This window comes from Nannobrachium achirus (genome assembly GCF_963921795.1).
Source record: "Nannobrachium achirus genome assembly, chromosome: 7".
Taxonomy (NCBI): Eukaryota; Metazoa; Chordata; class Actinopteri; order Myctophiformes; family Myctophidae; genus Nannobrachium; species Nannobrachium achirus.
In genome coordinates this window covers 68,871,522-68,896,653 of record NC_137816.1, presented here as the reverse complement: position 1 = coordinate 68,896,653, position 25,132 = coordinate 68,871,522, and the positions used below count along the sequence as shown (strand labels likewise).

At 40.2% G+C, this 25,132-nt stretch overlaps 1 protein-coding gene across 1 annotated transcript in view; it reads left to right on the top strand.

The window, feature by feature from the left end:
* Nucleotides 1–25,132, top strand: part of shank2a (SH3 and multiple ankyrin repeat domains 2a) — a gene marked incomplete at its 5' end in the record, with an annotated part of 314,465 nt that overhangs the window by 144,865 nt on the left and 144,468 nt on the right. Inside the window, 2 exon segments of the mRNA XM_080730420.1 lie at nucleotides 20,188–20,327; nucleotides 22,361–22,477. Coding sequence (XP_080586546.1) covers nucleotides 20,188–20,327; nucleotides 22,361–22,477 — 257 coding nt within the window.

The following is a 25,132-nucleotide window of genomic DNA, read 5'->3' as shown; positions in this document are numbered from 1 at the left end:
AGGAGAGGAGAGGAGAGGAGAGGAGAGGAGAGGAGAGGAGAGGAGAGGAGAGAGAGGAGGAGGGGAGAGGGGAGGGAGGGGAGGGGAGAGGAGAGGAGGAGGGGAGAGGGGGAGGAGAGGAGAGGAGAGGAGAGGAGAGGGGAGGGGAGGGGAGGAGAGGAGAGAGGAGAGGAGAGGTGAGGAGAGGAGAGGAGAGGAGAGGAGAGGAGAGGAGAGGAGAGGAGAGGAGAGGAGAGGAGAGGGGAGGGGAGATGATGTCAGAGCGTATACAAAGCAAACAATGACGAATGAGGTGGAGAGAAAGAAAAGGAATGGACAGATTGAAGAGAGAGAGAGAGAGAGAGAGAGAGAGAGAGAGAGAGAGAGAGAGAGAGAGAGAGGGTGGACATGTGACATACTGTACGTACAGTACATGTCAAAGGCCTTTCAGAGGGCTGTGATCTGACATCAGTTTGAACATGGAAGATTTGTTCATTCTTTTCATCACAGGACTGACGACGTGTTATTTCAGTCAGTCATCTGTCTTTGGATTGACTTTAGGATATAATATATAATACTAGTCCTGTCCTTTACCCGGGGGGTGTGCACAGTACACACAGGGGGTCTGGGACCCCTAGGGGGTCCTCAGAGTTACAACAGGGGGTCCTCCAAATCTTCCAATCCTTTTTATATTAACTTGAACCCTAGTGTCCATATTCTGAGAACTGTTGCCAACAATAGCAGATCTACGAGCTTGTAGATCGGCAGGGGTTTGGTGTAGAGGGGAAAAAGAGCAGACTAAGTACAGAGTGAAAGGTCAAGTTTATTAAGTATTGACGGTTCAAGTGGTTAAATATCTGAAAACTCAAATTGACATGAATCCAAAATACACTGATGATTGTGCTGTCAAACAATGAAACTATATGGAATCTATGAACAGATTTTGGGGGTCCCTGCTTCATCTCTCTCTCAACGTTGAAGACCCCTGCGTTAAATAAGTCCAGGCCTTGACGGCATTAGCTGAGCGTGTATAGCGCAGATCATGCATGCTCTGGTGTCAGGGTGCTCAGCTGCATGTCTCTCTTCATTCTCTGGAAGCATGTGGAACGTTTTGATTAAGCCAAACGCCAAATGGAATTACAGCGAATGAATTAACTCAATTTACAGCTGTAGTAAATGAATAGCGTTTTTCACGTGATTTCAGTAAACCCTCAAAGACCCACAGAATGTCTTCGCTCCACGACGAGCGGCACACAGAGTGCCTCGAAAGACGGAGGATGGAGTTTGTATATTTGTATTGATAACGAGCACCTTATCGATCCTGCTCATTGAACCAGGCTTTTATCCAGCCCACTATCGAACGTTTTATAATAGTTTGTGGAAAGATGTGAGACGACAAATTCTGAACAAAACTGATGTATATATATATATGTAACAGAGGTGATCCGAACGTCCCCACCCGGTTTCGTATACCCGGGTCTCCCACGCGAAAGTCCAATATCTTAACCACTAGACCAAAGAGACATATCTTTGGTCTGGGGGAGATACTAGACTTTTGAGGCTGGGGCTGCGACTCTCTCCGTCACACTCACCCCCCTTTGACCTCCTCCTACGGGGAAGCCCGAATCCGGGTCACGGCACCAATGTAACGGAGGCGATCCGAACCTCCCCACCCGGTCCAATATCTTAACCACTAGACCAAAGAGGGGGAGATACTAGACTTTTGAGGCTTCAAGGCTGGGGCTGCGACTCTCTCCGTCACATATATTTTTTTTTCGCTAGTTGTTGGGAAAAGGAATGCTTCAAAATACTGCAATGTAGAAATGCCGGCGTCGCGACACATTGGCACCAACCACTGCCCTGTACGGAGGAAAGTAACTAAATAAATGACAGTGAGCACTGTAGCTTAAAAGTGAGCACTCAAATAGACATAACATACACACACACATTTAGCTGTTTGTTTTCTGCTGCTGTGGAGTCTGCTCTCCTTTGCGGCTGTGAGAGCTGGACCGGTACGTGGCTTAGCCAGGATTTACATTTTGGGTAGGCAGTCCAGAATCTAAATGGTAAATGGTAGATTTATATAGCGCCTTTATCCAAGATGCTTTACCATAGATTGTTCATTACATTACATACAGTAGAATGAGGTTAGCGTTTAGCTTACTGTTTATATATGTGACTCAGCATGACTGAGGGGCAGTCATTTCGGAAGGCATGGTTTTTCACTACTGCTAATTTTTTTTAATGAAAAAAGCCACAAATGCATCTCAAAATGTCTAGGCTACATTTCACTTAACTCTGCATGTAAATAAGACTTTTTTTTAATTAATGTGAGAGATCGTCAGGTCATTTGCAGGTTAGACATTTATATAGAACTTGAATATCTCAAAAGTAGTATTTTTAGCATGGCATCATTCTATAAGCCATATCTTCAAAACTGTTGGGTCAATCTCCACAACCAATATATCATTTTGTAGCTATGATCCCCAGCTTTCAAAAAAATGCAATGACTAGCCGTCAGCTGCACTGGGACAAATATAGTAAGAATGATGTTAGCGTTTAGCATACTGTATATACAGTATGTACAGTAGAATGATGTCAGCGTTTAGCATACTGTATATACAGTATGTACAGTAGAATGATGTCAGCGTTTAGCATACTGTATATACAGTATGTACAGTAGAATGATGTCAGCGTTTAGCATACTGTATATACAGTATGTACAGTAGAATGATGTCAGCGTTTAGCATACTGTATATACAGTATGTACAGTAGAATGATGTCAGCGTTTAGCATACTGTATATACAGTATGTACAGTAGAATGATGTCAGCGTTTAGCATACTGTATATACAGTATGTACAGTAGAATGATGTCAGCGTTTAGCATACTGTATATACAGTATGTACAGTAGAATGATGTCAGCGTTTAGCATACTGTATATACAGTATGTACAGTAGAATGATGTCAGCGTTTAGCATACTGTATATACAGTATGTACAGTAGAATGATGTCAGCGTTTAGCATACTGTATACACAGTATGTACAGTAGAATGATGTCAGCGTTTAGCATACTGTATACACAGTATGTACAGTAGAATGATGTCAGCGTTTAGCATACTGTATATACAGTGTGTACAGTAGAATGATGTCAGCGTTTAGCATACTGTATATACAGTGTGTACAGTAGAATGATGTCAGCGTTTAGCATACTGTATATACAGTGTGTACAGTAGAATGATGTCAGCGTTTAGCATACTGTATATACAGTGTGTACAGTAGAATGATGTCAGCGTTTAGCATACTGTATATACAGTGTGTACAGTAGAATGATGTCAGCGTTTAGCATACTGTATATACAGTATGTACAGTAGAATGATGTCAGCGTTTAGCATACTGTATATACAGTATGTACAGTAGAATGATGTCAGCGTTTAGCATACTGTATATACAGTATGTACAGTAGAATGATGTCAGCGTTTAGCATACTGTATATACAGTATGTACAGTAGAATGATGTCAGCGTTTAGCATACTGTATATACAGTATGTACAGTAGAATGATGTCAGCGTTTAGCATACTGTATATACAGTATGTACAGTAGAATGATGTCAGCGTTTAGCATACTGTATATACAGTATGTACAGTAGAATGATGTCAGCGTTTAGCATACTGTATATACAGTATGTACAGTAGAATGATGTCAGCGTTTAGCATACTGTATATACAGTATGTACAGTAGAATGATGTCAGCGTTTAGCATACTGTATATACAGTATGTACAGTAGAATGATGTCAGCGTTTAGCATACTGTATATACAGTATGTACAGTAGAATGATGTCAGCGTTTAGCATACTGTATATACAGTATGTACAGTAGAATGATGTCAGCGTTTAGCATACTGTATATACAGTATGTACAGTAGAATGATGTCAGCGTTTAGCATACTGTATATACAGTATGTACAGTAGAATGATGTCAGCGTTTAGCATACTGTATATACAGTATGTACAGTAGAATGATGTCAGCGTTTAGCATACTGTATATACAGTATGTACAGTAGAATGATGTCAGCGTTTAGCATACTGTATATACAGTATGTACAGTAGAATGATGTCAGCGTTTAGCATACTGTATATACAGTATGTACAGTAGAATGATGTCAGCGTTTAGCATACTGTAATATACAGTATGTACAGTAGAATGATGTCAGCGTTTAGCATACTGTATATACAGTATGTACAGTAGAATGATGTCAGCGTTTAGCATACTGTATATACAGTATGTACAGTAGAATGATGTCAGCGTTTAGCATACTGTATATACAGTATGTACAGTAGAATGATGTCAGCGTTTAGCATACTGTATATACAGTATGTACAGTAGAATGATGTCAGCGTTTAGCATACTGTATATACAGTATGTACAGTAGAATGATGTCAGCGTTTAGCATACTGTATATACAGTATGTACAGTAGAATGATGTCAGCGTTTAGCATACTGTATATACAGTATGTACAGTAGAATGATGTCAGCGTTTAGCATACTGTATATACAGTATGTACAGTAGAATGATGTCAGCGTTTAGCATACTGTATATACAGTATGTACAGTAGAATGATGTCAGCGTTTAGCATACTGTATATACAGTATGTACAGTAGAATGATGTCAGCGTTTAGCATACTGTATATACAGTATGTACAGTAGAATGATGTCAGCGTTTAGCATACTGTATATACAGTATGTACAGTAGAATGATGTCAGCGTTTAGCATACTGTATATACAGTATGTACAGTAGAATGATGTCAGCGTTTAGCATACTGTATATACAGTATGTACAGTAGAATGATGTCAGCGTTTAGCATACTGTATATACAGTATGTACAGTAGAATGATGTCAGCGTTTAGCATACTGTATATACAGTATGTACAGTAGAATGATGTCAGCGTTTAGCATACTGTATATACAGTATGTACAGTAGAATGATGTCAGCGTTTAGCATACTGTATATACAGTATGTACAGTAGAATGATGTCAGCGTTTAGCATACTGTATATACAGTATGTACAGTAGAATGATGTCAGCGTTTAGCATACTGTATATACAGTATGTACAGTAGAATGATGTCAGCGTTTAGCATACTGTATAACTACAGTATGTACAGTAGAATGATGTCAGCGTTTAGCATACTGTATATACAGTATGTACAGTAGAATGATGTCAGCGTTTAGCATACTGTATATACAGTATGTACAGTAGAATGATGTCAGCGTTTAGCATACTGTATATACAGTATGTACAGTAGAATGATGTCAGCGTTTAGCATACTGTATATACAGTATGTACAGTAGAATGATGTCAGCGTTTAGCATACTGTATATACAGTATGTACAGTAGAATGATGTCAGCGTTTAGCATACTGTATATACAGTATGTACAGTAGAATGATGTCAGCGTTTAGCATACTGTATATACAGTATGTACAGTAGAATGATGTCAGCGTTTAGCATACTGTATATACAGTATGTACAGTAGAATGATGTCAGCGTTTAGCATACTGTATATACAGTATGTACAGTAGAATGATGTCAGCGTTTAGCATACTGTATATACAGTATGTACAGTAGAATGATGTCAGCGTTTAGCATACTGTATATACAGTATGTACAGTAGAATGATGTCAGCGTTTAGCATACTGTATATACAGTATGTACAGTAGAATGATGTCAGCGTTTAGCATACTGTATATACAGTATGTACAGTAGAATGATGTCAGCGTTTAGCATACTGTATATACAGTATGTACATATGAGGCACTTTAGCATTATGATGTCAGGCGTTTAGCATACTGTATATACAGTATGTACAGTAGAATGATGTCAGCGTTTAGCATTCTGTAGTATACAGTATGTACAGTAGAATGATGTCAGCGTTTAGCATACTGTGTAGACAGTGTAAGGTTTAGCATACTGTATATACAGTATGTACAGTAGAATGATGTCAGCGTTTAGCATACTGTATACACAGTATGTACAGTAGAATGATGTCAGCGTTTAGCATACTGTATATACAGTATGTACAGTAGAATGATGTCAGCGTTTAGCATACTGTATATACAGTATGTATAGTAGAATGATGTCAGCGTTTAGCATACTGTATATACAGTATGTACAGTAGAATGATGTCAGCGTTTAGCATACTGTATATACAGTATGTACAGTAGAATGATGTCAGCGTTTAGCATACTGTATATACAGTATGTACAGTAGAATGATGTCAGCGTTTAGCATACTGTATATACAGTATGTACAGTAGAATGATGTCAGCGTTTAGCATACTGTATATACAGTATGTACAGTAGAATGATGTCAGCGTTTAGCATACTGTATATACAGTATGTACAGTAGAATGATGTCAGCGTTTAGCATACTGTATACACAGTATGTACAGTAGAATGATGTCAGCGTTTAGCATACTGTATACACAGTATGTACAGTAGAATGATGTCAGCGTTTAGCATACTGTATATACAGTATGTACAGTAGAATGATGTCAGCGTTTAGCATACTGTATATACAGTATGTACAGTAGAATGATGTCAGCGTTTAGCATACTGTATATACAGTATGTACAGTAGAATGATGTCAGCGTTTAGCATACTGTATATACAGTATGTACAGTAGAATGATGTCAGCGTTTAGCATACTGTATATACAGTATGTACAGTAGAATGATGTCAGCGTTTAGCATACTGTATACACAGTATGTACAGTAGAATGATGTCAGCGTTTAGCATACTGTATATACAGTATGTACAGTAGAATGATGTCAGCGTTTAGCATACTGTATATACAGTATGTACAGTAGAATGATGTCAGCGTTTAGCATACTGTATATACAGTATGTACAGTAGAATGATGTCAGCGTTTAGCATACTGTATATACAGTATGTACAGTAGAATGATGTCAGCGTTTAGCATACTGTATATACAGTATGTACAGTAGAATGATGTCAGCGTTTAGCATACTGTATATACAGTATGTACAGTAGAATGATGTCAGCGTTTAGCATACTGTATATACAGTATGTACAGTAGAATGATGTCAGCGTTTAGCATACTGTATATACAGTATGTACAGTAGAATGATGTCAGCGTTTAGCATACTGTATATACAGTATGTACAGTAGAATGATGTCAGCGTTTAGCATACTGTATATACAGTATGTACAGTAGAATGATGTCAGCGTTTAGCATACTGTATATACAGTATGTACAGTAGAATGATGTCAGCGTTTAGCATACTGTATATACAGTATGTACAGTAGAATGATGTCAGCGTTTAGCATACTGTATATACAGTATATACAGTAGAATGATGTCAGCGTTTAGCATACTGTATATACAGTATGTACAGTAGAATGATGTCAGCGTTTAGCATACTGTATATACAGTATATACAGTAGAATGATGTCAGCGTTTAGCATACTGTATATACAGTATGTACAGTAGAATGATGTCAGCGTTTAGCATACTGTATATACAGTATGTACAGTAGAATGATGTCAGCGTTTAGCATACTGTATATACAGTATGTACAGTAGAATGATGTCAGCGTTTAGCATACTGTATATACAGTATGTACAGTAGAATGATGTCAGCGTTTAGCATACTGTATATACAGTATGTACAGTAGAATGATGTCAGCGTTTAGCATACTGTATATACAGTATGTACAGTAGAATGATGTCAGCGTTTAGCATACTGTATATACAGTATGTACAGTAGAATGATGTCAGCGTTTAGCATACTGTATATACAGTATGTACAGTAGAATGATGTCAGCGTTTAGCATACTGTATATACAGTATGTACAGTAGAATGATGTCAGCGTTTAGCATACTGTATATACAGTATGTACAGTAGAATGATGTCAGCGTTTAGCATACTGTATATACAGTATGTACAGTAGAATGATGTCAGCGTTTAGCATACTGTATATACAGTATGTACAGTAGAATGATGTCAGCGTTTAGCATACTGTATATACAGTATGTACAGTAGAATGATGTCAGCGTTTAGCATACTGTATATACAGTATGTACAGTAGAATGATGTCAGCGTTTAGCATACTGTATATACAGTATGTACAGTAGAATGATGTCAGCGTTTAGCATACTGTATATACAGTATGTACAGTAGAATGATGTCAGCGTTTAGCATACTGTATATACAGTATGTACAGTAGAATGATGTCAGCGTTTAGCATACTGTATATACAGTATGTACAGTAGAATGATGTCAGCGTTTAGCATACTGTATACACAGTATGTACAGTAGAATGATGTCAGCGTTTAGCATACTGTATACACAGTATGTACAGTAGAATGATGTCAGCGTTTAGCATACTGTATATACAGTATGTACAGTAGAATGATGTCAGCGTTTAGCATACTGTATATACAGTATGTACAGTAGAATGATGTCAGCGTTTAGCATACTGTATACACAGTATGTACAGTAGAATGATGTCAGCGTTTAGCATACTGTATATACAGTATGTACAGTAGAATGATGTCAGCGTTTAGCATACTGTATACACAGTATGTACAGTAGAATGATGTCAGCGTTTAGCATACTGTATACACAGTATGTACAGTAGAATGATGTCAGCGTTTAGCATACTGTATACACAGTATGTACAGTAGAATGATGTCAGCGTTTAGCATACTGTATACACAGTATGTACAGTAGAATGATGTCAGCGTTTAGCATACTGTATATACAGTATGTACAGTAGAATGATGTCAGCGTTTAGCATACTGTATATACAGTATGTACAGTAGAATGATGTCAGCGTTTAGCATACTGTATACACAGTATGTACAGTAGAATGATGTCAGCGTTTAGCATACTGTATATACAGTATGTACAGTAGAATGATGTCAGCGTTTGCATACTGTATACACAGTGTGTACAGTAGAATGATGTCAGCGTTTAGCATACTGTATATACAGTATGTACAGTAGAATGATGTCAGCGTTTAGCATACTGTATATACAGTATGTACAGTAGAATGATGTCAGCGTTTAGCATACTGTATATACAGTATGTACAGTAGAATGATGTCAGCGTTTAGCATACTGTATACACAGTATGTACAGTAGAATGATGTCAGCGTTTAGCATACTGTATATACAGTATGTACAGTAGAATGATGTCAGCGTTTAGCATACTGTATATACAGTATGTACAGTAGAATGATGTCAGCGTTTAGCATACTGTATACACAGTATGTACAGTAGAATGATGTCAGCGTTTAGCATACTGTATATACAGTATGTACAGTAGAATGATGTCAGCGTTTAGCATACTGTATATACAGTGTGTACAGTAGAATGATGTCAGCGTTTAGCATACTGTATATACAGTGTGTACAGTAGAATGATGTCAGCGTTTAGCATACTGTATATACAGTGTGTACAGTAGAATGATGTCAGCGTTTAGCATACTGTATATACAGTGTGTACAGTAGAATGATGTCAGCGTTTAGCATACTGTATATACAGTGTGTACAGTAGAATGATGTCAGCGTTTAGCATACTGTATATACAGTGTGTACAGTAGAATGATGTCAGCGTTTAGCATACTGTATATACAGTGTGTACAGTAGAATGATGTCAGCGTTTAGCATACTGTATATACAGTGTGTACAGTAGAATGATGTCAGCGTTTAGCATACTGTATATACAGTGTGTACAGTAGAATGATGTCAGCGTTTAGCATACTGTATATACAGTGTGTACAGTAGAATGATGTCAGCGTTTAGCATACTGTATATACAGTGTGTACAGTAGAATGATGTCAGCGTTTAGCATACTGTATATACAGTGTGTACAGTAGAATGATGTCAGCGTTTAGCATACTGTATATACAGTGTGTACAGTAGAATGATGTCAGCGTTTAGCATACTGTATATACAGTGTGTACAGTAGAATGATGTCAGCGTTTAGCATACTGTATATACAGTGTGTACAGTAGAATGATGTCAGCGTTTATACAGTGTGTACAGTAGAATGATGTCAGCGTTTAGCATACTGTATATACAGTGTGTACAGTAGAATGATGTCAGCGTTTAGCATACTGTATATACAGTTTGTACAGTAGAATGATGTCAGCGTTTAGCATACTGTATATACAGTGTGTACAGTAGAATGATGTCAGCGTTTAGCATACTGTATATACAGTGTGTACAGTAGAATGATGTCAGCGTTTAGCATACTGTATATACAGTGTGTACAGTAGAATGATGTCAGCGTTTAGCATACTGTATATACAGTGTGTACAGTAGAATGATGTCAGCGTTTAGCATACTGTATATACAGTATGTACAGTAGAATGATGTCAGCGTTTAGCATACTGTATATACAGTATGTACAGTAGAATGATGTCAGCGTTTAGCATACTGTATATACAGTATGTACAGTAGAATGATGTCAGCGTTTAGCATACTGTATATACAGTATGTACAGTAGAATGATGTCAGCGTTTAGCATACTGTATATACAGTATGTACAGTAGAATGATGTCAGCGTTTAGCATACTGTATATACAGTATGTACAGTAGAATGATGTCAGCGTTTAGCATACTGTATATACAGTATGTACAGTAGAATGATGTCAGCGTTTAGCATACTGTATATACAGTATGTACAGTAGAATGATGTCAGCGTTTAGCATACTGTATATACAGTATGTACAGTAGAATGATGTCAGCGTTTAGCATACTGTATATACAGTATGTACAGTAGAATGATGTCAGCGTTTAGCATACTGTATATACAGTATGTACAGTAGAATGATGTCAGCGTTTAGCATACTGTATATACAGTATGTACAGTAGAATGATGTGCATACTGTATATACAGTATGTACAGTAGAATGATGTCAGCGTTTAGCATACTGTATATACAGTATGTACAGTAGAATGATGTCAGCGTTTAGCATACTGTATATACAGTATGTACAATAGAATGATGTCAGCGTTTAGCATACTGTATATACAGTATGTACAGTAGAATGATGTCAGCGTTTAGCATACTGTATATACAGTATGTACAGTAGAATGATGTCAGCGTTTAGCATACTGTATATACAGTATGTACAGTAGAATGATGTCAGCGTTTAGCATACTGTATATACAGTATGTACAGTAGAATGATGTCAGCGTTTAGCATACTGTATATACAGTATGTACAGTAGAATGATGTCAGCGTTTAGCATACTGTATATACAGTATGTACAGTAGAATGATGTCAGCGTTTACTGTATATACAGTATGTACAGTAGAATGATGTCAGCGTTTAGCATACTGTATATACAGTATGTACAGTAGAATGATGTTAGCGTTTAGCATACTGTATATACAGTATGTACAGTATGTACATACTGTATATACAGTATGTACAGTAGAATGATGTCAGCGTTTAGCATACTGTATATACAGTATGTACAGTATGTACATACTGTATATACAGTATGTACAGTAGAATGATGTTAGCGTTTAGCATACTGTATATACAGTATGTACAGTATGTACATACTGTATATACAGTATGTACAGTAGAATGATGTCAGCGTTTAGCATACTGTATATACAGTATGTGGGTCAGTGACGTGACGCCCCAAAAAATGTGTTTTTAAAAAAACTTTAAATTGCAGGCATAAAAGTTATTTACTTTTGTTCTACTCACTCTCAACCTTATGGAAATACATTTTGTTTTTAGATATTTTATTGGAATCAGACTTTATTCAGCAGTTTGTTGTACTTGTGCCTAAAATCGTCATATGGTGTGACATGAAAATAATTGTTCATAAAATGAAAATGGAGTACATCTTTCTTAAGTTACTCACTTTATCAAAGTCCTTTATCATAACTAACCAGTGATCCACTATAGTTTTTTTGAAAATTAATTATATCTGTATATTTTTTTTCATAATCGACACTCTGTGTGAGGCCCATGTTCATGATCTTACGACATATTTTAAATGTATTCTGTCAAAACTTTCTCTAAAATTACACAAATATTTGTGACTCTTCCTGATAATATTCTCTATGTAATCCATAAACATTTTTTTGGTTTAATCATTAATAAAGGTAGGATTTTTCACTATTTGGAATGTCACACCAAATGATTTAGTGTCACACCGTATGATCATATCTTCATGTGTCAAAGCAAACTGTGTTTTAACCTACCTATTAGTGAGTACTGAACTTTACTGATTGATTAAACAATTACCCAGGATAACATGGCCTTAATATTTCTGAACAGGATATTATTGTAGGGCTTTAACATGGGATAAGAAAGAATTGTAGTAGTAGATGGATGATGAGGATGTGCACAGGAATGCTACGCACACCTAAGTCTTCTGCCGGCCCACGGCAGAAGGATCCTAAAGAGACAATAAGGCGCATAGCCACACTTGGAGCCAAGGCAACATTTTATTAACACCAATTAGTGGAAACAGAACTCAGCATTCAGGTAAATTGGTTTTTTACCGAAGTCTCCTGAACTTGAACACAGCATTTTGTGTTGAACAAATGTAATTAGGAATCATGACATTACACCACATCTCCACTAGCTAAAGAGTGCTGGGTTGCGCAACCCCCGAAAATAGCTGATCTACAAGCTCTCGCAGCACAACGTGTTGAGAGCTTGTAGATCAGCTATTTTCGCTAGTTTTGTCTCGGGTCCTACCTTAACACTGTCCACTGTCCAGTCCAGTGAGTGAAAGTACAAAAGTATTAGATCAGATTAGATTATACATTTAGACTGTATTGTACATCAGCCAGTCGTATTTGGTGAGGGTAGCAAACCGGCTGCCTTGTTGCGGTTCTGCTATGCCACAGACAACCTCCTGCTCTTCGTAGAAAATGCAGTCTCGCCCCTTTGGCTCCTCTCTCCTTGCTGGGTCATTGTTTAGTTTCTCCCTGTACTTTCTCGTTCTCTCAGCACTTGTCATTTTCCAGCTGACAAAAGAAAATGGAATGTATAGTTTAAGACAAAGAGAAAATATTGTTTAGATTGAAACAATATGTTAAGGTTTCTGTGAAGGGGTTTCTGCTCTGTCTGATGAATTTGAAGTATCACTGAATGAAGCTAAATTACATTTTATGTAAAAATGTTTAAAACAAATGTTTAAATGTACAAAAGAAACATGGAACTTTGTTATTTATTGTTATATCTGTAGTTAAATACAGTATAACTCATATGGTGTGACAATCAAGTCATATGGCGTGACAAGCAGACATGTCACACCATTATGATTAAGTGTCACACCATATTACGTTTTCTGCATTTAGGTTTACCTTGAGGCTACTATGTACACATTAGCATGCTAACAGCATTGCTAGCTATAACAAAGCAACCTAGATCTACATGGAAATATGACCAAAACTTCAAATAACTTAAGCTTTTTTTAATGAAAAGGTGTCACACCAACAGACATCCAAAGTGGTGAGTTTGTCAAAGTTTCAACAAGATGGCATTTCATGAAAATGTTAAAATCATAACTCACCTCAGACACCTGTCTTGCAGTTGTGCTGGGAGTGCTGAATAGCCTTACAGAAGAAGGACCTCTCTAGCCAATAGGTGTCCAAATAATTGCCTGTTTAATTTGTCCAAACTAGTGTCACACCAAATGATTTTGGTTTGGGGGACAAAATGTTTTTGATCAGAAATGACTGAAAACATTATGCTTTGACTTTGAAAAGATATAGGCTCACAAATAGACATTGTTTTAGCCTAAATCCATTTTCAAATGATTTTTAGCAATTCTTTTTCTTAGTTTTATTCAAGTTCCCATTTTGAGAAACAAGGTCAGGACAGTCACACCATATGAGTTTTGCCATGTTTGGTTGAAAATTCTGAAGAAATGAGGAATGAAATGTTTTAATCTTGAGTAAGTTCACATAAAGCTTAATGTCCTGCACAATATTCAGAAGGTTTTTGACAAATATATTTTTTATTTATACATGTTTGACACCGAGGACAGCGAAAACGTTACGTCACGTCACCCACCCACATACAGTATGTACAGTAGAATGATGTTAGCGTTTAGCATACTGTATATACAGTATGTACAGTAGAATGATGTTAGCGTTTAGCATACTGTATATACAGTATGTACAGTAGAATGATGTTAGCGTTTAGCATACTGTATATACAGTATGTACAGTAGAATGATGTCAGCGTTTAGCATACTGTATATACAGTATGTACAGTAGAATGATGTCAGCGTTTAGCATACTGTATATACAGTATGTACAGTAGAATGATGTCAGCGTTTAGCATACTGTATATACAGTATGTACAGTAGAATGATGTCAGCGTTTAGCATACTGTATATACAGTATGTACAGTAGAATGATGTCAGCGTTTAGCATACTGTATATACAGTATGTACAGTAGAATGATGTCAGCGTTTAGCATACTGTATATACAGTATGTACAGTAGAATGATGTTAGCGTTTAGCATACTGTATATACAGTATGTACAGTAGAATGATGTCAGCGTTTAGCATACTGTATATACAGTATGTACAGTAGAATGATGTCAGCGTTTAGCATACTGTATATACAGTATGTACAGTTGATGTCAGATCTCTGAAGGAAAGGAGAGGTTGAGAAGGAGAGCCTGGACCAAGGTGACCCATTTCCTGATCCCCCCTCCCTTCCTTGTATCCTCCTTCCTTGTATCCTCCTTCCTTGTATCCTCCTTCCTTCTCCTCCGTTCCTCACGTCTTTTATTAACCACAGTTAAACCCTACACAGCAGGGGTCTTCAACGTGTTCAGGCCAAGGACCCCTTAGCTGAGAGAGAGATGAAGCAGGGACCCCTTAGCTGAGAGAGAGATGAAGCAGGGACCCCTTAGTTGAGAGAGAGATGAAGCAGGGACCCCTTAGCTGAGAGAGAGATGAAGCAGGGACCCCTTAGCTGAGAGAGAGATGAAGCAGGGACCCCTTAGTTGAGAGAGAGATGAAGCAGGGACCCCTTAGCTGAGAGAGAGATGAAGCAGGGACCCCTTAGTTGAGAGAGAGATGAAGCAGGGACCCCTTAGCTGAGAGAGAGATGAAGCAGGGACCCCTTAGCTGAGAGAGAGATGAAGCAGGGACCCCTTAGTTGAGAGAGAGATGAAGCAGGGACCCCCTTAGCTGAGAGAGAGATGAAGCAGGGACCCCTTAGTTGAGAGAGAGATGAAGCAGGGACCCCTTAGTTGAGAGAGAGATGAAGCAGGGACCCCTTAGTTGAGAGAGAGATGAAGCAGGGACCCCTTAGTTGAGAGAGAGATGAAGCAGGGACCCCTTAGTTGAGAGAGAGATGAAGCAGGGACCCCTTAGCTGAGAGAGAGATGAAGCAGGGACCCCTTAGTTGAGAGAGAGATGAAGCAGGGACCCCTTAGTTGAGAGAGAGATGAAGCAGGGACCCCTTAGTTGAGAGAGAGATGAAGCAGGGACCCCTTAGCTGAGAGAGAGATGAAGCAGGGACCCCTTAGTTGAGAGAGAGATGAAGCAGGGACCCCTTAGTTGAGAGAGAGATGAAGCAGGGACCCCTTAGCTGAGAGAGAGATGAAGCAGGGACCCCTTAGTTGAGAGAGAGATGAAGCAGGGACCCCTTAGTTGAGAGAGAGATGAAGCAGGGACCCCTTAGCTGAGAGAGAGATGAAGCAGGGACCCCTTAGCTGAGAGAGAGATGAAGCAGGGACCCCTTAGTTGAGAGAGAGATGAAGCAGGGACCCCTTAGCTGAGAGAGAGATGAAGCAGGGACCCATTAGTTGAGAGAGAGATGAAGCAGGGACCCCTTAGCTGAGAGAGAGAGATGAAGCAGGGACCCCTTAGTTGAGAGAGAGATGAAGCAGGGACCCCTTAGCTGAGAGAGAGATGAAGCAGGGACCCCTTAGTTGAGAGAGAGATGAAGCAGGGACCCCTTAGCTGAGAGAGAGATGAAGCAGGGACCCCCACAACCTGTTCATAGATACCATAGAGTTTCATTGTTTGACAGCACAATCATCAGTGTATTTTGGATTCATGTTAATGTGTGTTTTCAGATATTTAACCACTTGAACCGTCAATACTTAATAGACTTGACCTTTCACTCTGTACTTAGTCTGCTCTTTTGCCCCTCTACACCAAAGCTCTTTGCCGAAAATAGCCGATCTACAAGCTCACAACGCCTCGCAGCGGCTGAGAGACATTTCCCAACTATTTCCCGTAGGCCTGTGTCTTATATCGTATGTAACGCCAGTGCTGCTATTCCAAAAGCCCCCTCAGGTGTATATATATTGGGTGGATACTTGGTCAAGTATCTTCTACAATTGTACGGTCAAGTACAATTTATACTTTAAGCATTTTGACGCTCTTACTCCAGAGGAGGGCATTAAAGACTCAGTAAAAAGTTGAGTTGAAGTCGACTTTATCTTTTGATGACGTCATCACATCACACACGACCCCCCAATTATTTTGGGGCGTCCCCAGATGATTAACTTAATGTGGAACATTGTTTTCTCACAATTTAAGGACTTTTTAACACCTCTAAAATGCCAAATTAAACATTGTCCAAATTGTCAAATATTAGAGGCCGAAATTGTGAAAATAGCCGATCTACAGGTGAGCATGTAGATCTGCTATGTTCACAATAGAACCATGTTATACCAAATGTAATGCAGCACTGTAATATTGGATCATTCCGTCCTTGACAATAAGCAATCCTACTGTTTGAATGCTGTACAGACGCACACATGGAGCAAGAATAATGATAGAAAAAAATATACAAGAGATTTTTTTTTTTCAACTTCGACTTTCGACTTTCTCTGGTGGGAGTCGACTTGTGTAATGACGTCGACTGAGTCGACTTTTTCGTTACTGTCCTACTGCAGAGCGATTTACAGTAAGCAGTGGTGTAAAGTAACTAAGTACATTCATTTTCTAAGTAAACTCATTTTCTATTTTAGATATGAATGACTTCCCCCCACTAAGGCCATCACTACCCCCACTAGTTGTGTTAACTAGTCCACCCACTGTTAGCCAAATTAAAGGGATAGTTCACCTATTTTTGACATGAAGCCGTGTGAAATGCTTGCCATTAAAATAGTGGTTACAAATGTATTAATCCATTACCAGAGTCACATGGTCAGAGTTCTGGTCAGTTTTAGATGAATATTAAGTAGTTCCGGTGATTTGGCAGGGGCTCATGGCCCAATCATTAAAAATAGATGAATCCACAAAACTAGCTTCATTTGTGTTGTTGACCTATTTCTACCAAATAGACCAACTTTCGTTCAACTTTGACCCCTCTGTCACATGGTACTATTTTTTGTGTCCAGTATCACTACGCCGCTGCAACATATTTCCCCAAAACAAGGTGCTTTGCAGGCAGCTGATCAGAACGAAACCTCGCTCTATATGGTAGAAATAGGCCAACAATACAAATTACGCTAGTTTTGTGGATTAATCTATTTTCAATGATTGGGCCACGCCAAATGGCCTGAACTGACCAGAACTCTGACCACAGGACTCTGGTAATCAATTAATACATTTTTAACCACTGTTTTAATGGCAAGTATTTCACACAGCTTTATGTCAAAAATAGGTGAACTATCAAATTAAGACCCACCAGCAAAGGACAAAAAAGGCTGTAAAACGCCGGTCCGAGGGCCAAATTGGGCATCAGCCTTTTAAAAAGCCGAGCCCTCTCACACTCTCAAACACCTGGAAGTGGCCAGGTAGCCAGCCACCGCTAAAGCCCACCCCGCCCGCAATGAAAACGTCTGCCCCCCCCACCACCGGTCAGTAGCTCCTCACCTCAATCGCTCCCCACATCGTCCATCCCCTGCTCTCTCTCTCCTCCAACTATATATAATATATATATAATATCAGATCCAAATATTGTACTTTTACTCCACTACATTTATTTAAAAACTTTTAGTTACTAGTTACTTTGCAGATATACATTAATACATTATAAAACATAGATTATCCACTTTAGCCATATGTTATACCTTGACTATTTGAAAATAGCCGACCTACAAGCTTGTGAGCTTGTAGATCGGCTATTTTCAAACATTTTGTACTTTTACTTTTGGTACTTAAGTACATTGTTATGCCAACATGTTTGTACTTTTACTCAAGTACATTTTTAATTCCATACTTCTACTTGTAACAGAGTACATCTACATTGCAGTATTGATACTTTTACTTAAAGGGGAAGACCACCCATTTTCAATATTGAACTGTGTCATTAATATACCTTAGAGGAGTTGTGTGGAAATAGCAAAAAAGTCCCCCCCCCCTTCTGTGTTGCCTAGAACTGGAGGATTGATTTTGGGGTTTGTATTGTAAAGTACAACGGTGTGATGTCATCAAGTTGTACTTTACAATACAAACCCCAAAATCAATCCTCCAGTTCTAGGCAACACAGAAGGGGGGGGGGGAACTTTTTTTCTATTTCCACAAAACTCCTGTAAGTTATATTAATGACATAGTTCAATATTGAAAATGGGTGGTCTTCCCCTTTAAGTAAAGAATGTCAATACTTTTTCCACGACTGCCAGTAAGCAAGGTAATGTATCTGTAATACATCAACATTAATACATAAATGGAAAGAAATAGTTGGCAATCTAAGAAACTAATTAGACTGAGGACCTAATAATCAGTAGTCCAGGGGTCTTCAACGTTTTCAGGCCAAAGACCCCTTAGTTGAGAGAGAGATGAAGCAGGGACCCCCACAACCTGTTCATAGATTCCATATAGTTTCATTGTTTGACAGCACAATCATCAGTGTATTTTGGATTCATGTCAATGTGTGTTTTCAGTGATATTTAACCACTTGAACCTTTCACTGTACTTAGTCTGCTCCTTTCCCCCTCCAGAGCTCTTTGCCAAAAATAGCCGATCTACAAGCTCACAACGCCTCGCAGTGCGAGGCGTTGTGAGCTTGTCTAAAGTTATCAGATTATGGACGCTAGTGTTCAAGTGGTTAATCTAAAAAAAAAGTGTGTGGGGGGGGGGGGGGGTTTCTATCTCACAAAGATTTGGAGGACCCCCTGTTGAAGACCCCTGCAGTAGTCAAAAAGTGTGGCACCCCAGCAATATAACAGTCTTTCTGTCATTTCATAAAGCAGCTCATCTGGACTGAGTGTGCTTACACAGAGTGACCACTAAGGGGTGCTGTGTCACCACATGAAGCATGTGTTACCAACAGTGTGAGGTCACACCGTGCCCATTCAGCTGTTTTTAGGATGATGTGTTTATTTTGGAAGGATTTTTGACACAATGTTTTGGCATATTGTAACATAATGCTTTGGCACATTGTGACACATTGAAACAAAATGTTATTTTTTACACAATTGCTGACTGTAAATGTAACTGAATGACCAGAAACACTTCTATGAATGATCCATAGAGGGTCTCTAACTGCATTGTTGTGTGTGTGTGTGTGTGTGTGTGTGTGTGTGTGTGTGTGTGTGTGTGTGTGTGTGTGTGTGTGTGTGTGTGTGTGTGTGTGTGTGTGTGTGTCAATTAAAATAAAATAAACAGTGCAAAAAATATATATACAGTAGGTAAATACAAAGAGGGTCAGGGAGGCTGGGCTAGGTTTGTTATTGCCAGTTTGCGAATGGCTGATAGAACAGTAGAACAGTACTATGCAGTAGATTATAGTAAGGAAAAAAAAAGTAGATAATTACTAAGGCTGGGACTTGTGATTAATTAATTACAGAAAATTAACGCGATTACAAAAATTAACGCATTTAATCACACTTAGTTTTTGCACCACAGAACCTTCAGTTTTGGGCATACCGATCATGGCGATGCACCAACCAAGAAGAGACAACAAACGCAAAGGGAGAAGTAGCCAATCAGAGCGCTTGGCTTGGCCCAGTGGATGCAAAATTTAGATTTAAAAAACGTTTAAATAGTTGATTCACTCGTACAACAAAATGTGTTTTTCTTGAAAATAAAATGCTTCTCAGGTCAAATATCGATGTGCGATTAAAATGCGATTAATTAATCACAGAGCCTGATAATTAATTCGATTAACATTTTTAATCGCATCCCAGCCCTAATAATTACATTACAATTACAATACAAAATTACAATTACATTCTCTCTCTCTCTCTCTCTCTCTCTCTCTCTCTCTCTCTCTCTCAGTCCGGGGGGTCCCTCAGACTCGGGGGTCCCCAGGAGGAAGCTGTACAGTGCGGTTCCGGGCAGACATTTTGTGGCGGTGCGGCCCTACACCCCCCAGGCCGAGGGCGAGATACACCTGTACAAGAGTGACCGGGTCAAAGGTCAGTGTGTGTGTGTGTGTGTGTGTGTGTGTGTGTGTGTGGGGGGGGGGACCTCAAACTATCTGTTTACGTTGTAGTTTTTGAGCGGTGGTAAACCGCTCCATAGAGTGGCTGTGTCTGTAGCCATTTCTCCTCAGCGTTTTGCCATAGCAATGTGTGTGTGTGTAGCCTGTACATCCTAGACTTATATCCTAGTCTGAAGACGTTATGCAAGCACAACCACCGCTCACTTCACATTGGGTGTGATTTTTTTTGTGGTGTTCCTGGAAGGACCGAAGCTCCAACATCTGGCTTTGTCCAAAGTGTGTCGCTTAAAACAGGGGTCTTCAACAGGGGGTCCGGGACCCCTAGGGGGTCCTCAGAGTTACTACAAGGGTCCTTCAAATCTTTGTGCGATAGAAACCTTTTTCTCCTTTTTTATATTAACCACTTGAACCCTAGCGTCCATATTCTGAGAACTTTAGCCAAAAATAGCCGATCTACAAGCTCACAACGCCTCGCGCTGCGAGGCGTTGTGAGCTTGTAGATCGGCTATTTTCGGCAGAGTTTGGTGTAGAGGGGAAAAAGAGCAGACTAAGTACAGAGTGAAAGGTCAAGTTTATTAAGTATTGACGGTTCAAGTGGTTAAATATCTGAAAACACAAATTGACATGAATCCAAAATACACTGATGATTGTGCTGTCAAAGGATGAAACTATATGGAATCTATGAACAGGTTGTGGGGGTCCCTGCTTCATCTGTCTCTCAACTAAGGGGTCCTCGGCCTGAAAACGTTGAAGACCTTGTCATTTTATCGTCTAATCAGGCTTTTGGGAACACCCAGGACAGTTTTTGAATTTCTTCATTCAGTATTTAGATATTTGATATACGTCACCAGAAAAAAGGACAGGTGTTTTCATTGAATCTATCATGGTTAAAAATGGAGTTTGAAGTTATAATGGGTTTGTATAGGAAGGTCCTGGAAGGGGGAAAATGGGGGGAAATGAATATCAAATATCTAAATACTGAAAGAAGAAATTCAATAACTGTCCTGGGTGTTCATAAAAGCCTGATTAGATTTTTTGAAAGTGAAATATCCCTTTAATGAAATTAACTCATACAAATGTACAATTCAGGCCTTTATCAGACACTCTTAATCCAGGCAGGTTGGAGGGGGAGGACGCACACACACACACACACACACACACACACACACACACACACACACACACACACACACACACACACCATGTGATCAAATGGCCATAATGTTTAGGGTTGGTACTGGGATGTAAGCTAATGTCTCTTCTCCTCTCCTCCACAGTGCTTAACGTCGGGGAGGGGGGGTACTGGTATATATGTTACAGTCATTTTGGGTAACTCAGTGAGACTGTGGTAAGAGCGCTCGTTTTGTAGTTCACCACACACCAATCACCACCAGATGGCGACAACAGCCAGTCAGCCATTCACTAGTGCAGACGCTGACGTCACTCGTTTGCGACTCTCTTTCTTTATTTACTAGCCTAGCTGGGCGGTGTTTAGCCATTAGCTTAGCCATTAGCTTAGCCATTAGCTTACTATGGCCCTTTATCGTGGGCTTATAACGATTGCATTCCCCACGGCTTCGCGGCCCTGGCCCGCTCTTCGCGGCCACTCGCGCCTGCGGCGCTCAGGGGCGAAGAGCAGGACCAAGGTCCGCTGGCCTTCGCGCCGCTTGCAATGTCGTGGACAATCGAGTGGCTCCGCCTGGAGGACGTTGTTGTGGGCGACCGCTTGTTCCGCCCCCGTGCTGCACGGCGAGCGCTCCGTTTCTCTATCTAACCGTTTCTCTATCTAACCGTGACATATATATTAACGTCTCCTCTCCTCTCCTCTCCTCTCCTCCACAGTGCATAACGTAGGAGAGGGGGGGTACAGGTATATATATTAACCTCTCCTCTCCTCTCCTCTCCTCTCCTCTCCTCTCCTCTCCTCCACAGTGCATAACGTAGGAGAGGGGGGGTACAGGTATATATATTAACCTCTCCTCTCCTCTCCTCTCCTCTCCTCCACAGTGCATAACGTAGGAGAGGGGGGGTACTGGGAGGGCAGTGCCCGCGGCCAGGTGGGCTGGTTCCCAGCAGACTGTGTGGAGGAGGTTCCTGCCAAGCCCGCCAACGAGGAGAGGAGCTGTAAGTCTGACCACTGTGTGTGTGTGTGTGTGTGTGGAGCTGTAAGTCTGACCACTGTGTGTGTTTTTGACCAGGAACTGTACAGGTGAAACAAAGTCAGACAACAGAGCTTAAATAATAGCCAGTGCCGGTGTGGATGTTCAGATCAACAGCTCATCCCACTGAGGAGGGGAGGACAGCTGAGCTGACAGAATGGCACAATTCCTAACCCCATGGCTCCACCGAGCGCGTCGAGCGCCACGTCAACGTCAAACCTCAAAATGTGTGCAAAGTGATTTTTTTGTGTTCTGTATAAGGCACTGAAAATAAACTATATATATCATTGCAACGTCAACGTTGGGAACGAACGCTCCCGTTTTAATCAATGAAGCGAGCTCCACTGCTGACGGCAACGGCAACGTCGGACGCTCCCTTGACGGCGTCCAAACTCAAAAATTGCCCCGGTTAAATTTGTTGACGTCCAGTCATGTATAAATTATGATTAAATGTAATGTCATTGCATATTTAAATGTAAATACGTGCCTTTCTGCTGTTGGATATCCATTCACGCCATTCACAAGGGTGACTAGATGTCCCAAAATTCCTAGCATATTTTTTATGTAATTACAGTGGTCTTATTCCCACTTGATACAATTATGTATAGGCTAATCACAACAGGCTAGGAAACAACTTTCTCAATTCTTCCTCCTAAAAACAGGCCAGCAGTGAGTGACTGAGTCTGAACACTAAAGACAGATTTTTAGGATGTACATTTTTTTCATGGCTGGCTGGCTGCGCTGGTGCACCGAAACTGCATGATGACAGATTCATGCACGCGACGTGTTGTGAGCTTGTAGATCTGCTACTTTTTTCCGGCACTACACAGCATAAATTATTATAATTAGGCATATATAACACTACAGTTGATAATGCGAATATCCTATGATCTTTGATTGAAATATCAACACATTCACGTTCAGTGGAGCCAGTCGGATGTCAATGTGAAGGCGTCAATGACGCCGTCAAGACGCAGAGCAGCGCGACGCCGCCAGTGGAGCCCGGAGTTAAAGCTATACTATGTCACTTTTTTAATAAAACAAATCTTAAAATTGTCCTAATTATTAAATCGCTAAAGTTTTAGAACACCCACTCTGTTCATTTCAGCCCAAAATGCCTTTTCTTTATACTGTATGTTTTCTACTGAGCCGTGTGGCCGGCAAAATTACGTCATCTGCATCATTCCGTATACGTGTCTCCCAGATCATACACTACCGGCCAATCACAGCGCGGATCATACACTGCCGGCCAATCACTGCGCGTCTTGCCGTCTTCTCAGGAAGTAGCTTGCCTCAACATAACAACAGCATTTACTCTGGTGAAGGAGTCCGTAACTCCTGAACGCCTGATCGGAGAGGATGCGTCTCGGTGAGGGGAGGCGGACGCGGTGGTCTGAAGGCCCGGTTTGCGGCGAAAAACGGCCGAAAAAAGCAGACGCGACCGCGGTTTGCTATACCGCTACTGACCACTAGTTGAGCAACTTACACAGTATAGCTTTAAAGGCATAGTAAGCTTTGTTATGGATGTCCTGTGGACTCTGCTAACTACTAGACTTGGACTCCAGCCACGGCCGTTTGTTGTGACAGAAGGTTGCAGAAACGGCACATGCTGACTCTGCACTTTTTTACGGTCTATGGGTTTGTCACTGTGACATCACTGTGATGTCAGGGAAACCTCTCTAACAGAATGTGTTTGTCGCTGTGACATCACTGTGATGTCAGGGGAACCGCTCTAACAGAATGTGTTTGTCGCTCTGACATCACTGTGATGTCAGGGGAACCGCTCTAACAGAATGTGTTTGTCGCTCTGACATCACGCTCTGGCAAACTCCACCCGCCCCAAAGTTTTATTTCCCCTGCCCCGAGGGGCAGGTGGGCAACCCTTAACACATCGGGTTCCCGGATGTATGACGTGTGTGTGTTGCTGGTGCCCATGGCAACGCGTCATTTTACCTACCAGCGAGAGTACTGGCGAGAAAAGTAATCCGAGTAAATGTAATCGGAGTATGTCCTGTTTATTTCGCGAAAATCTTCTCTTTCAGTCAGGACCGTTTTTTATCAATTCTGAGCCACATTGTTTGTGTGACGGCCGGTAGAAGAGGCTGCCGTTTTGAAATGAAAGTGATTTAAAAGCTAGATTAGGAGAAAACAGCATTTTTGTGCAGCCGATAAACAGGAAGTCAACGAGACACACAGCGCGTCCGGATGACGTAATTGCGCGCTGCATGTTGGGAAATGGAGTTTGCTTCATCACCGCGGTAGCCAAGTGCAGTAGCTACAGTACAGTATAGTTTACTGTACAACGCGTCAAACGCGTCGTGGGCCTCCAGCGACATCAAAGAAATTTACTTGTAGACACCACGTGGGCACCCGATGTGTTAAGGTCGTTGCACACTGCTGCGTTTTTTCGTCCAAATAAAGGAGTGAATTTCGGAGTGCGAAAAAAAATCAACCTCACATTATGTCAATCACATTTGCACACTGCCGCCTGTTTCCTATTTATTATCGGACCACTGGGTCCCTTGCTCTATCTCTCTCTCCTCTCTCTCTCCTTGGACAGAATTTAGTTTTTTGCAGATTTCGGATTTCTAAAATGCAACCAAAAAGACGCATCAGTGTG